Source organism: Camellia sinensis, chromosome 15 (genome assembly GCF_055761805.1).
Source record: "Camellia sinensis isolate YWXY chromosome 15, ASM5576180v1, whole genome shotgun sequence".
NCBI classification, from domain to species: domain Eukaryota; kingdom Viridiplantae; phylum Streptophyta; class Magnoliopsida; order Ericales; family Theaceae; genus Camellia; species Camellia sinensis.
This window is the reverse complement of record NC_138975.1, coordinates 82278518-82294377: the sequence shown is the minus strand read 5'-3', so window position 1 is coordinate 82294377 and position 15860 is coordinate 82278518. Positions and strand designations below refer to the sequence as shown.

Here is a 15860-nt window from a genome sequence, read left to right as displayed (position 1 = left end):
GGTTGTGATTCCTAGCAAGTTGGCCACCAACATCTAACGTGATCTTAGCTATCGACACGGTAAGAATCTAACGATCAAGGAAATAGACAACTTGGGAATTGGACTGGTCATTGCCAGACAAAGACAGAACCATTCGATCAAAAGATAAACGAAAGAACAAGATTTAAGCTAAACAACTATAAAAGGGACAACAGGTAAAGCACTAGAGGCAGACAAGAGATAACTCAAGAAGCCTCTTTTAAATATAAATTATATATTTCATTACGGCCGATTAGTATACTAACTTGATCGTCAGAGGATCTTCCCAACCAAACCTGGTCGGAAATGATCACTGACATTTGGTTTCTCTTGACAGATTAAAAGGGTAAACACATTATCTCGCTTTCCCTATGAAGATAGTTTCACATTTCACAAGAACATAAGTAGGTGAAAAGAGATTTGTGAATAAATGCCCACAGACACCCCATTTTGACCCCCTTAAGACTTGGGCGCTTCACTTCAAACGCTTGATGATGAAATGTTATGTGCAATCGTTCAAAATCTTCAGCAATAGGATTCAGTTTTGAGCTTCAAAACCTAAACCTTGCACCCCCTTTGAACCAAAACCTTATTTTTTCTAGCTTGATCACTTAGAGAATAGTCGGCCAACAGATGGTTGGTAGGCCGTTTTCATTGGCCGGCCATACATTCTCATGGCCGGCCAACCATGTTCAGTGTAGTAGATATTTTGACAGCTACCAGCTGCTCCCATGTACATGCTTTGGACCAATTGTCTCTTTTACAGATATTTCCAACGTGAGAAGTTGTTTTTCTATAAATAGAACATCCTCCCTTCATGGTTTGGGGTTAGAAAAAATCCTCAATAGCCTATAGCTTTTCCAAATCACTTCTCTCATCTCTTGCAATATAGATACACAATACATACACCTTACAAGCTTAAACTTGAAGTTTTTACTGAGATTCTTAAACACAATTTTAGTTGCTTGAGAGTATTTGGATTGTGGTTTGTGAACTAAGAAGAACATCTTCTCTTTTAAGAGGTGATCTTTGAACATTTTCACCATCTTTTCTCTCTCTTTTCTTTTTCTTTCATACAAATTTTAGAGTTATTTTTTAGCATAAAATGTAATTAAAACTTTGTTAAAAGTGAGTGAGCTAGCCACCTTTCCATTGGCTAGCTCTCTAGTTGTGCACCCCTTTGTTTTCTTTCATTTTTTTTTTACTTTCGTTTCACTTCATTTGGTTAAATTTTAGTCCCTTTTAGCACTATTTTAGGTTGTTTTTGTGTGATATGAATTGAATATGGGCTTATAAAAGGGTCCTAGTCCTCCCCGCTACATGTGCTCTTACTTCCTATGTTTTAAATATCATATTTGTGTTGATGTAAGTCCTCTCGGATTTGGCATGTTTAGGATATAGAGGCCAATTCGTTGAGTTGATCGTTTTTAGCTTCCCTTATGTAACTTGCAACCATGTGGTCATAGGAGAATTAGAGCTTATGCTTAGCCACCCCGCCACAAGTTTACTTATCTAGTGTAAATTTTTTGCTTTCATGTTATTATTGTCCACCTTGAAGCTAGGCTGTAGCTTCTGTGTCCAAAGTGTTGAAAAACTCTCTTATCAATCATTTTTGAAACATGGAAATGGATGTCTCATCCTTGTTCCACGAAAAAGGGGAGTTGTCAATAACTTTGGCTAGTTGTGTGTTTAAGCTTTGATAGATAGCTTGCTTTTTGTCTTTTTTTCCTTACTTGCTTTGTTGCTCCTAAAGAGCTCTTTCTTGAGAAAGGTTGAAAACTCTTTCCTAGTTCGACTTTGAAGCATGGAAAAAGATGTTTCATCCTTATTGCATAAGTAGGGAGATGAGTTGACAACACTTGTTGAGTTGTTACTATTTTTCATTTTAGTTGCTCCATAATCATCGCATACTAGCTTGTGATATTTGATGGTTTACGAAGCATGTCTACCTTTTTCTCGAATAAATTTCATGATAGAAAGGACGTAAGGAATATAGCTTTGTTTTGTGTTTAGTTAAGTCTTTTTCTTTTTCTTTCAAAGATAATCATGCAACAACCTTGCTATTGTTGATGATTTAGGAAGCAAACCTACTCACTCATTGAAAATCCTCATGACAGGAAGGAGCAGGAAGAATGAACAGCTTTCGGAAACCCTATGTCTTGTTCTGTTCCAATTCTCCTGCAGTAGGGTGTTCCTTATTCTATACGGCCAACCACCTTATCAAGCCAGTCGGCCAAGCATGTTGTACGGCAGTGGTAATTGTACAGTAGAACAGAGCAGATCTTGAGGCCAAAACAGAACTATTTTTTGGCTGTAAACAGGGCAAGTTCTAGCAGCAAACCGAGAGGTTTCCGGAGGATATTCTTGCTTGTGTGCATGTGACTCGTAGCTCATTCAAGTCCATTAGATTAGTAGCTTTGATATTTGTTTTGAAATGATTAATAATTAATTAGTTCATTCATTAGTGTTTGTAATAATTAGTTAATTAGGACATTCGGACTCTCTTGTACGAGGCAAACTTGTAATATTTGTATGTCTTCCAACTCCCATTTCTTTCTCCCTTTTATTTATATGCTTACCGTGGTTATATGTAATATCATGTTTTCATTTTGGATCATTGCCATGCTTTGCATCCATTTTTGCATGCATTAAGGTTCGGTTCATCATTTTTGAAGATCATTGTCATTTCCTACTTGTTTGAATACGTGCGTTACAGCATGCTTTGAGTTAATCCATATGACATAATAAACCGAACTTAATAGTTTCATTCTTGTATGTGTTGCATTAGTCATGTGCATTGTTAGGGTCATGCATTTTTCTAATTGCTTTCTTTTTCTTTGGCTTACCTCGGAGTACTAGGTGAGCATTTTTTGTTTTAGCATATTCATGTGTGTGATTGTTGTCATGCTTAGCATCTTACCATGAGGCTACGTGCTTACTCGAAATGAACTATTTGAATACTTGTGGATGAATGCTATTTTACTTGCATTGGGAATGATTTTGATCAAATGTATGTACGAGTTCATTTCTTTCCTTTTGAGTTGTGTGCACTCAAAACTCTTTTAAAATAATCACATAAACTCAAGTCATTTCCAAAGCAAGCGAAATAGTCTATACTTGTGTGTCTCACATAGTAAAATCAAAACAAGAGCATATGATGTTGATAAAATTCACATCATAATTAGTAGAGGTTGATCTTTGATCAGGTGAGGTGAGTGCTTAATTCATGACTTTCCCCTCTCATACCTAAGTTCCCGAACCGAGACAACTTTGGTTACGACGGACAAGTAGCCTTTGGCACCAGTCACAGATTCCTAAATTTTTCGAAAATATTTAGGTGGGAACTATGAAATCTGGCAATGTAGTTCATTTTTGGCATATCTGATGATTAATAGATTTTCTAAGATTTGCCGAATTTGGACTCTTATTTGTTTTTTTTTTTTTTTCTGTTTCACATTACACTTTTGAAGCCAGATTCAGAATTACGGGAGTTCGAACTTTAGGACTATCGTACCCAATGAGACTAAACCCCTCCGAGGAGCGCAAAAAACAAGCTACAATTCCCCTATTTAAAAGGTATAAAATTTGTACAAAAATCCTTAAAAATTTATTGAATACAAAAAAATACGAAAATGTACTAAATTTTTTGTTTTTTTTTAATATTTTTTGTATTTGGTGAATTTAAAAAATTTGTTCGCAAATATTATACAAAATTAGGTGAATCTAAAAAATAAAATAAAAAATAAGCATAAAATATTTAAAAATTCAATAAAAAAAATTATGAAAAATAAAAAATTTAATTTTCTCATGAGTGAGTTAAATAAAACAAAGTTTTTGTCTTATTTTTTTAACTGGATTGGGTTGTGGAGGCCTGTCCCTATCCTTGTATTATCTCAAACCAACTGATGAGTTAAGTAAAACAAAGTTTTTATTTTATTTTTTTTAACCGGATTGGGTTGGGGAGGCCTGTCCCTGTCCTTGAATTATCACAAACCAACGGATGTAATTGAATTGTTCGCCCCTCAACATAAATACATGGAGATGGTCAACATAAATACATGGTGGATCATACTTGTTGAGAGTCCAACAAGATTTGCTCAGCCCCTTCCAGTTCAAGAGACAGACCAAGGATGACAATTGCTCATCCTCTGAGCTTTTCTTATTTATTTATTTATTTATATTTTTTTTTATTTCTTTATTTTAGGATAGTGTATAATTATATTACAACTGAAAAAGTTCATCGGTGCTCCATCATCTCAACCTCTTGGCGTCCCTCACAACACCTTAAGATATAGCTACTAGATTATTTGACCAAATCTCAATATCTTTTTTTGTTGATTATCTATCTCTTTATTAACCAAGTCATTGATAAAAATCTCTTATTCAGAGCCACAATATAATTTTATTAAGTAATGTTTCATTCAATAACAAAATTTTAGAATATGAAACAAAACTCATTTTAATAATGTGATAGATGTGACGTCAATAAATTATAAAAAAAAAAAAATTATGACATCTATATGTTTATAGAGCAATGTTGTAGACCACTAATTTGTCATTATTAATCCCACCACCAGTGAGGTGACAATTGAAAAAAAAAAAAAAAAACAAACAAACAAACAAACAAGGCACAAACACACTGTGACAGTGGGTAGGATCCACTGTCACATCATTAGAGCCACAACTAATTAGTGATTTAAAGCATTTCTCATGTTTATATAGCATTATCCTTCTTTCACCTTTCTATTTAAATTCTTTATCTATCATGCCATGAAGAGTTAAGAACCGAGAGATATGGAATGAGAGAAAAATTACTTTGTAGAGGGGAACTAACTAGAGAGCTGGTTGTGTTAGAGAGATACTTTGTAGCTTTGCAACTGCACCAATTTTCCCCAATCTTATTCTACAACTATTATACTGCACATTGATGCTCCTCCCCTCCCCTTTTCTTTTTTTTTTTTTCGATCGACCGCTCTCGTTCTCTTAATAGACTTTCATTTATTTATTTATTTTCGCTCAAAGATCTTATCGTGTTGTGTCTGAAATTAATGTTAGGCATAAACTCATGATAAAATCACATTTGAAAATTGAAATTGAAATCGAAATCATATGTTAGAGTATCTGTAATGACAAATACTATAGTAATATTGTCATTGCTATAATTTGATAACAAATAGTAGAAAATTATAGAGTTATAGCAATGATACTTTAATGTTGTATTTAGTTGGAAGATTTGAAAAGAGATTAGGAACAGGAAATGAAAAGGGAAGGTAAAATATAAATAAAATATTTCACCTAATTTTATACATTTTTTTCATTTCTACTTTCAAATCTCTCAACCAAATATAGCGTAATGGTTATATGTCATTTTGAAATAATGAAACACAGAAACTAGTGTATTCGGTCGAACAACAGGGTAGTCGTTCAGCCAGTCGTCCAAAGCACACCAAGTTTCTGTGTTTCGTTCTGAAAAAATGACAATTTTACAAAAATTTACCTGTTTTGCTGAGAGAGAGAGAGAGAGAGAGAGAGAGAGAAATGATTGGTTTTAACTGAATTGGTGAATATGGCAACTGCCAAAGCTTATGCCAAATTTGACACAAGCTTTGGCATTTTTTACTTTTGATAGTTGTCATATTTAACATTGGAACATCACTACTATTATATTATAGTAATGACAGTTCCAATGACAAATCATTAAAGACACTCTTACAATTTCAAATCAACCTTCTAGTTTTCAAGTTGTTAGTGGCCAATTCTTTATAAAAAAAGACAAGGCAAGACAAGACAAAACAAAACAAAACAAAAATGAGAAATATAGCTTGAAAAATATATTATAATGGTATGTTCAGAATTGGTTAATTACAACGCAATTTGTAGCCAAAACACACAAAAATAAAGTCCAAATAAATTTGTTTTTCTGTTTTTTTAATCATAAGGAAAAATTCAAACAAGATCTTGTGGCGGTGACAATTCCTCTCCAGCCTCATCACCACCACCATCACCAATGTTACTCCTGTCTTCAGTTACTTCCGACAGCAAAAAGCGTGGCACGGCAGCCGCCTCATCCCCAACTAAAACCGCCACAACCTCCCTCATGGTAGGCCTGTGGAGCGGGTCAGGGTGACAACAGGCCAAACCAAGCTTCAACACAGCCTCCACGTCCTCCACCTTGTACTCTCCCTTCATTCTCTCGTCTGCAGCCTCCCACACCCTCCTCTCCACGTACTTCTCCCTCACCCAATCAATCAACACCACCTCCTCCTCTCTCTCCTTTGATGGCTCTATGGGCCTCCGTCCGCACACCACCTCCAACACCACCACTCCAAAGCTATAAACATCGCTTGCTGCTGTCGGCGCTGCCACCGTGGCCAGCTCCGGTGCCAAGTATCCCAAAGTCCCCACCACCCGCGTCGTGTTGGGCGCCTCACCGTGTGTGTACAACTTCGCCAGCCCAAAATCGCCCAACCTGCCTCTCATATCGTTGTCTAACAAAATGTTGCTGGACTTGATGTCTCTGTGAATAACCACCTGGTCCCAACCGTGGTGAAGGTAGTTCAAGCCCTCAGCGACATCGGAGAGGACTCGCCTCCTACCTTCCCAATTCATTAGTTTCTTGGGCTTATCGAATATCCATCGATTGAGACTGCCATTGGGCATGTAATCGTACACAAGCATCAATTCATTGCCCTTCCGACACCACCCTCGCATTTGGACCAAGTTTTTGTGTTGAAGCCTACCCATACTTGATATCTCTGCCATGAATTCTCTAAGTCCTTGCTTCGAATCATGGCTCACACACTTGACAGCGACTTGGGTGTCGTTGGGCAGTGTTCCTTTGTAGACTCGACCGAACCCTCCTGCCCCAAGCAGCTCATTTGCGGAGAAGCCTTTGGTGGCCAGAATGAGCTCTTCGTAAGAGAATCGGTGCGGCCAGTACTCGAGTTCCCAATCTTCAATCTCATCATCATCATATTCTTGCTCTTTCATTTTATTCTTTCCACAAAACCAGTAGTAACAAACAGACAAGCAAAGAAATAAAACGAAAACAGAGCCGATTGTAATACCAGCAATAGCCCCGGGAGATAGCGAAGAGGACGATGTTTCGAGCGAGAAAACAGGCAAATTCGTGGTGTTGATGTCTCTGGCAACACCAGTGTCACTGAAGCTCCACGCTAAGACCCTCTGTGCCTCGACCCAAGTAGTCTTCGATGCAGAAAAGCCAACATACATTTCTGAAGAAACATAGTTGGCTATCACTGGATCTCTGAAGGTGAGCAAAGGTCTGAGCGGTCGAGACACGCCGAGGGGTGCGATAGTGACATTGATTTCGAATTGAGAGCCATCGAGATCGATCCAAGCGTGTATGTTCTGACCGTTCCGCATATTCACGGGGATGAGATCGGCGCTAGCGCTGGTGGAGTTGTAGTAGCCGGCGTCCGCAGTCTTCTTCGATTCGACGTTGTTGAGGTCGATCCCGACATGATTGTTGTTTGGGTCGTTGAATTCCGGGTTTTGTCCGACATCGAACTCGACGGCGAGGAGTGGGACGACGGCGGGGACAGTGGCGTTGGAGAAGAGGCCGAAGTACTGACCGGATAGAGCGCCGTCGGGTTCCGTGGTGTTGGAGAGCACGAAGACGAGGCCGAAGCCGGGGCTGGTGCTGATCTCCGGCAAGATAGAGAAGACGAAGGAAGTTGAGAATGATGAAATCTGGGTGGAATTAGAGGTGGGTTTCATTCGAAGCCGAGATCGGTGAAAGGCTCGACCAATGGACAACTGGTTGGAGTCGTTGGTGAGGCGGAGGACCGAGGAGTCCAAGCGAGCGTCGTCGATGAGGTAGATGAAGTTGGTGGCATTGAAGAAGGAATTGAAGAGAAAATCAAGAGCAGAAATGGAACCAGGGAAGATTGTGAGATGGACAAGGAAGAGGAGCAATAGTGGGACCATCTCGTTACTGATTACGGCGGTCGCCGCCTCGCCGGCAGCGAAGATTCCGTATTACTGGTGTTGGATTTGGTATTCGTTGGAACAATTTGCTTCTCTGTTGATGTCTTTGGTTGAAATTACCCTAGCACGTGCTTCTCGGCGTTTGAACTTTGAATTAACTGTTTCTTTTCTTTTACTGGTTTTTATTACTTGGTTTTTTATTTAATTTAATTTTCATCTTTTATTAAAAGTCAATGATGTTTTATCAAAGTCGTGAAAATAATAAATTAAATATTAGTCAAAAACGAGAAGAAACTTCTAAAAAAAAACGTATATATATCAATAAGAAAATGTGATTCTAACGTATGGGCGAACGTTTATTTATGCTTGCACAAATTTGTCAACGATACTATGGACCGATTTGTTTGGTTATGTGGTGAATTAAGAAGCAAACTGATTTATATGATTTAAAAAATACATGAATTAAATTCAATAGTGAAATTTTTGGAGTTAAAATGAGCGTTCATTTGAAAAGTGATTTTTTTAATAATTTTTTAATTTTTTGTTTAAAATATAAGGTGAAAAAAAATATTAAATATGTAAAAAATAAAGAAAATAAGAAAGAATCTTTGATTATGTTGTATGAGTTTTTAGTTTATTTACTTTTTTTAATAGCTTTTTAACTAATTTAGATCTCTTTTGTTAACATCTAAAAAATCAGTTTATTGATTTATTTAAATCATATCACCACTTCATTTTTTTACACGTGTTTTCATAATAATAATAAATAAAAAAAACTTATAAGTTACACTCCAAACAAGCCTATTGCCAAAAGCGGCCTAAATAAAATCACAAAAAATAATGATAATAAGAGGAAATAACAAAAGAAGAAAAAAAAAACACAAAATTTTGATTCTTATAACAAAATAAACTCTGAATTTTTAATTTTATCAATTAAAAATCTAAATATTTGAATTGTTTTCAATTTAAATTATTTACCTATTTCTGTTAGGTAAAATTGATGGAAAAAATTAATATATTAGTCATTAAACTAATAAAAATTGTATTTTAGACATTTTTTGTATACTTACATTGAATTTAATGACTAAAATACTATTTCTTTTGTTGATTTTACTGAACAAAAATATATGAATGTTTATATTGAAAACAAATCAGTGAAGGTGTATATTGGCGAAATTAAAACTTTGGAATTTATTTTATTACAATACTAAAACTTTGGATTTTTTTTAATTTTTTTTTTTTGGGGGTAATTGTCCCTAATAATAATGAGTTCAATTACGTTCAATTATGTCCCTAATAGTAATGAGTTCAATTTTGTCCCTAATAATAATGAGTTCAATTATGTTCAATTTTTCTGATTGCAATCTCTCTCTCCCTCTCTCTCTCTCTCACTTTCACTCTTTTTCTCTCTTCTTTCCTTCTTTTTTTTTTATTTTTTTATTATTAGGCGGTGCATAAAATCATGTCGTTTTATGTATTTTTGATACATCCGTCAAAAATTACATCATATTATGAAATCTAAGAAGTTTAAGTGTTACAAATAAAATTACGTGAGGATTCTGTATTTTTTGGATAAACCACAAGAGATCAAATTATTATTTACCTGTAAAAAAATATTATTATGTTTAGATAAAAATCATTACACTTTTAAAAGCATTTTTTTATATAGATAATCCTTGATAAATCCAATTCCCACCCCATACAAGTCATTGAGAATAAGGGTGGTCTGTTGGGAACATAAGAACATTTGTTGGTAAAAAGTCTTTGCGGGTTTATGAAACTTAGTTCCATAAATATCATCTATTTGTACAAATTTTTATTTTCAATTTTTTGAACTTATCTATTCAAAAAAAAAATTAACCTAACTGTGCTAGTTTTTTCTTTTTTTTTTTCTTTTCAAATTGAATCTACCTAATTGAATATTTTTTCTTATCTGTCCGAGTACTTTTGCTATCTGTACAAATTGAATCTATATGTTCTAGTATTTTTGGCTATTTGTGCTAGTATTTTTTCCTTATCTGTCCAAATTGAATACATTTGTCCTATTTTTGTTTCTTATCTATCTTATATTTTTGCTATCTGCAAAAATTAAATCTCTGTGTCCTAGCATTTTTAGCAATCTGTGTTACTATTTTTCATTTATCTGTCCAAATTAAACAAAACGAGCTTGAATCTATCTGTCCAAATTGAACAAACTGGGAGAATTGAGAAGAACTGATCTGAGTATGAAACTCAATTAAAACAAGGCCAAACAAGCCATATTAGGATATTCAAGTTTCACAAATCACAAGAAGCCATCAACAAATAAAAATAAAAATAATAATAAAAAGATTCTCAAACACACGAAACAATTTCCATTCTTTAATATGTGAACCCAACAAAGGAAATCAAGAATAGCAACAAAAAAATAAAGCATATTTCCAATAATGAATATAACAAGAATAGCATAGAACGATTTCCATGCTTTAATCCATGAAAAAAAGATAAGCAACCAATAAAAGAAATGAAGAACGACGGCAGAAAAACAAAGTCCTCCAATTCCAATAATGCATAATAAGAATAGCAGAAGAGATGTGTGATGATTGACAGTAACTCTCTCAATCTCAACAAGGAATAACTCCAACCCTAGAAACTCATATCCTCTATCTTACGAGACTAGTCATCTCTGCCCTTAATACCACACAAGAGTAGCCCCAACCATTATTCTTCTTCAATCGACCACTATCTACACAAGAGTATCCACTATTCGTCATCTGTGGCAACACCTCCCTCTGCTACCTCCCCGACTCGTTCAAACTAGCCATCAGCACCACCACTCCATTTTTCACTGCCATCTTCGCCTTTCTCATCACATGAAAGCACGAGTGCCCCCTACGTCTACTTCACTCTCTTACCCGTCGTCCTCGGCATTGTCCATACCAACAACAGCGACCTTTGATTTACCTGTTCGGTTTCCTAGTCGGCATCGGCTCCACCAGCGGTCAAGCCCTCAAATCGGTGATCCTACGCCTTCTCAAATCGTATGATTTTGAACGGTGTATTGATCGGCATAGTTAAGCGAATCAGAGAAAGTTTTTAGGATTTGATTTGAGTCGTCTTCTTCATTAACCAGCTAAAGGGTTATTTGGATGTAGAATTCGGGTTCAGCTACGACGAAATCCCTAAGCTCTGCAACATCTTGCCTGCTAAGATGAAGATAAACATGCATACATCCAAACAAATTAATACAAAAGGACCGTGGATTTGTGGGACTGTCCTTATGGACCCAAATAAAAGGCATGCGAATCTATGCCCTTAAAGTTTATATAATGGACCTATGGCCTGAACACCTTTTTATGTATATATAATTTTACAGGCATACTTCAAATTTTGAGTCCAAATGAATCTTTGTAGAAAGCATAAAAGCGCAACAAATTCTTTACATTATATTGTAATTACTATAAGAATACAATTTTTTATAATATAAATAGTGTAAATATTCTTATACATAGTGAAAAAAATAATATATAAGCACATATATTTTCTATATAAAGGAAAAACAAATATTGCGAATGACATGAATGAAAGTTTCATTCATACACTATGAAACACTCTATACATATTAAAATGGATAAATTAAATTGACTTCCCTCGAAATTTAAAAAAAATATAATAAGCTCAATAGTATTGATATAAACTACATTTACTTTTCTTAAATATAAAATTTGAGTAACAATTTACTCCACACAATTAAAAGAAAGTTAACTATTTAATAGTCCAATTCATTTATGAAGTAAATTCCTATTTTGCCTTTATAGAGACATGTTAACCCTACTTAAATGGGTTAAACCCTTATTAATGGGTTAGACCTGATTTTTCTATCATACTCTATCATCTCCTCTAGCATCTTTCTTTCTTTTTTTTTTTCTTTTTTTTGTTTTTTGGCTTTTTGTTTTTGTTTTTTTTTTTTTTTTTTTTGATTCTCTTTTTTGTGTCTCTTATACTAATCACACCATATCCTACAAAGCCCATTCTATTATCGATCAATCTGAACCAATCAACAAATTTGCTTGTGCTAGTTATCGGTAGTGAAAGGGAGTATGTACAATCTTTGATTGTGGTATTCTCTGTAGGACAGTTTAGACATCTCATTTTGACCAACCGTTAAGATTTAGATACTTGAAATGCTTCCCGATGATAATAGGTATCATAATTTCAACCTTAGGGATGGTTGAAGTTGTTAGAGCTGTTGTATTGCCTTTTTCGTGCCAAAAACTGTTTTTAGCCAAAATTACTGTTTTTAGGCTCGTCTTGAGGGCATACTTTCACCTAGAAAAAGTTGAAATTTTAAAATTTCTAATTCACATAAAATTGTAACCGTATGAGTTGGCTTTCCAGCACGGGTTGATTCACTTCAATCCGATGTCAGATGCCTAAAATATGAAAGCCTATCTAGATCGGCCACACGTGCGGCTGTACATTCTACATGTGTAGCCGCACATCCTATTTTTGCATTTTTTTGTAGAGCACATGGGTTGTGCACCCGCATATGGAGCTTGGCTGTTCGTATGGCTGTACAACCCACCGATACCCAAAATTTGGTTTTTTCATGCGATTTCTTCGGGAGGCGCCTAGAGAATGCGATGGGGCACCCTTAGTGTCATGGCCCGAACCCACCCCTATGGGTTAAGGACATAACCGGCCAGTAATCATGAGATTACCTACGGCCTCAATCCAAATAAAAGATATTGCAACAGAGTTAAGGGGCCAAGATGAAAGCAAATTTAAAACTTTGTCTATAGAGCCATGCTTACATGGCATATCATAACATTTCACATTTATTCGTTAATGACTCACATCAAAGAAAGTTAACATAAAGCTTTACACAACAGGATCATTCAAGTCATGGTCAGCCAATCAAAAGCTTATACACAACTGCAATGCAAAGTTCTCGCCAATATAACAAAAATATACAAAAGAACAAAATGGCGAAAATAAGTCTCGTGCGTAAGACGTGTGGGCGGACTCCTCAAAACTTGACTATTTCACACCTGCTTCACTGGGGCTGGGTATGGATATTGCTTGGCTCACCTACAATCACATGAATGAGGGTGAGCGAAAACCAAGTGAATAATATCAAATAAAAAAAGCTACACGAATGAGATTCACATATATCAAATGGCCTTGGGCCCATTTAGAATTCTATTTAGTGCATTGTTTAGTACATTAGGCGATTTAAGCCCAAACATATCAAACGGCCTCTGGCCCACTTCGCTCCTTAACAAACGGCCTCAGACCCAAATCATTGATGTCCAACGGCCTTTGGCCCAATCATTTATGTCAAACGATGTCTGTAGACGTCCCCGAATGCCCCGGGAGGAACGAGCTCCCGTTCCGTTCATTTGGGGTCACTATAGCTCAGGACTCTCAAATTGTCACGGTTCTAAGTCTGAACCAAAGAATCCAAATCCGGCAAATCGTTTTGAGAAACAAATTTTTGAAAAGAAGTGCCAAACATGGACTGCTTTGCCAGATACAGAGTCGCCACCTAAATATTTTTTTAATGGGAAATTTAGGAAACCCTAACTCGGTGCCAAAGGCCACGTGTCCATCATCACCAAAGTTGCCTCGGCTCGGGAACTTGGGTACGATTGGGGAAGGTCATTTCGTGAGCACCCCCGCTCGCCCGATCAAAGATCGGCCTCTACTAACCATGATATCTATTTTTGAAAACTTTGTGTGTCCTTATTCCGGTTATTAGCCTAGGTTACTATGTGATGCACACAGCATATAAGTATAGACTGGGTCGCCCGAATTGAAACAAAACATTTCATGTTTGTTTTTGAAAGATGGTTTGCTACTCGCAAGTAGGCTTAAAATACAGATTTTGCCACCCTCGGGTGGGCTTAGAAAAGATGGTTTTGCCACTATCTAGTGGGCTTAAAACTCACAGTCAATGATTTGTTCCAATTTAAACAACCACTCACAGTCAATGATTTGTTCCAATTTAAACAACCCAACCTTCACCCACAGGCATTCAGGCAGTTATATCACACAAGCAAATAGCCTCATGGTAACCATGCTATCATGGCATTCACTCACACGCATGCAAGGATGCTAAAGCATAAAGCTCACCGGGTACTCCAAGCCAAAAAAGAGACTACATTAGAAATCATGCATGACCCTAAGTATACAGAAATGCCTAATGCAACACATGCAAAAATGCAAACTATAGCAGGCTCGGCTATTCTAAGATGGCATATGAAATGCTACAACTATCATGTATTCAATTTGGAATTGAAAGTACAATGCAGTTAGTATGATGCGCCGAGCCCGGTGCATGCAATACAGATGAATGAATGCAAACATGCTATCATACTGTATGTTAATTGAAATATGCCCTGATCTAACCATCATAAGCGGATAAATAAAAGGGAGAAAGACGTGGGGTTGGAAGACATACAACACACACACGCACACTTATTACAGTTATGCCCTCTCGCAGAGGGTCCGAATAAATATACAGTCACGAATAAAAGAATAGTACAGTCCAAATAATATACAAAAATCCTAATTAATTAACAGATTAACTAAGAAAGCTGTAAAACTGGCGTGCAAGCCAGGGACTGCCTTGCTTCTGATGAATGATGTATATTTAGGTTGCTTTGCGCGGAAATCCATCGGGATGCCCCAATTAGCCTCTGTTTACACCTGTTCTTGAAATACGTGCCAAGCCTCGAAAAGTTGCTGATTCTTCATTTTGCTGCAACAGAGAGCAGGAAAGGGGCATAGCAATGTATTTTCACAAATATATGCATGCCTCGATCCTCGTGCCACCAATCACGCATACCGAGGCATGATGGCCGAGGAGTCGAATTGCACAACTCAATATAGAATGAATGCACATGAAAACACAACAAGACCCTAACTCCATCATGGGTAATCCGGAGTGTCGGTGACTGGGAATTGAGACACGTTCCGTCACTCGGAGTACGAAACGCATCTCGTTTACCATGCCCGGGCTAACTCCTATCCCGAACACGATGCAATATGCATGATATGCATGAATGCAACTAAGATACAGCCTAGCATGCACAATGCTATGAAAATGAGATGCCTCGAAATGCGTGCACACGGGCACGCAAACCGAGAAAATGACATACGCAATGCAAATGACATGGAAATATGATATGGGCTTACACTAACATGAGAGAGCCTCAGCCACACTCACATAAGAGGCCGATGGATGAAAATAAAGTGCCTCGAAATGCGTGCACACGGGCACGCAAACCGAGGCAATGGCATACGCAATGCAATGGCATGGAAATGGCATATAGAATGCAACATGGACTTATACTAACATGAGAGAGCCTCAGCCACACTCACATAAGAGGCCGATGGATGAAAATGAAGTGCCTCGAAATGCGTGCACACGGGCACGCAAACCGAGGTAATGGTATATGCAATGCAATGGGGGCTAAAATGGCATATAGAATGCAACATGGACTTATACTAACATGAGAGAGCCTCAGCCACACTCACATAAGAGGCCGATGGATGAAAATGAAGTGCCTCGAAATGCGTGCACACGGGCACGCAAACCGAGGCAATGGTATATGCAATGCAATGGCATGGAAATAGCATGCAAACATGTTAATGGATTTATCAGCAATGAAAAATGGGGAAAACAGCCCCGAAATGAGGCGAAAACACACCCGATGCATGGAATCTCTCCCGAAATGCAAAATTAGGCACACAGAATGAACTACAGCTATACAAAGCATGCAAAATTGGTACATGGAATGAAAATACAGAAGCAAGGCAGCCCCAAAATAATCATTTTACCAGTACAAATCATGGCCAAACAGCAAGCAAAGATAGGGCAATAATGGCATGCAAAAATGGCCCTAAAC

The 15860-nt window shown here is 36.9% G+C and overlaps 1 protein-coding gene across 1 annotated transcript; it reads right to left on the bottom strand.

Moving 5' to 3' along the window:
* Positions 1-5827: 5827 nt before the first annotated feature.
* Positions 5828-8227, bottom strand: LOC114299864 (Concanavalin A-like lectin protein kinase family protein). The gene has a single exon (XM_028244694.2). It carries the CDS (start codon positions 7966-7968, stop codon positions 5965-5967), a length of 2004 nt encoding a protein of 667 aa, XP_028100495.2. The 5' UTR covers positions 7969-8227; the 3' UTR covers positions 5828-5964.
* Between the last annotated feature and the right edge of the window lie 7633 nt (positions 8228-15860).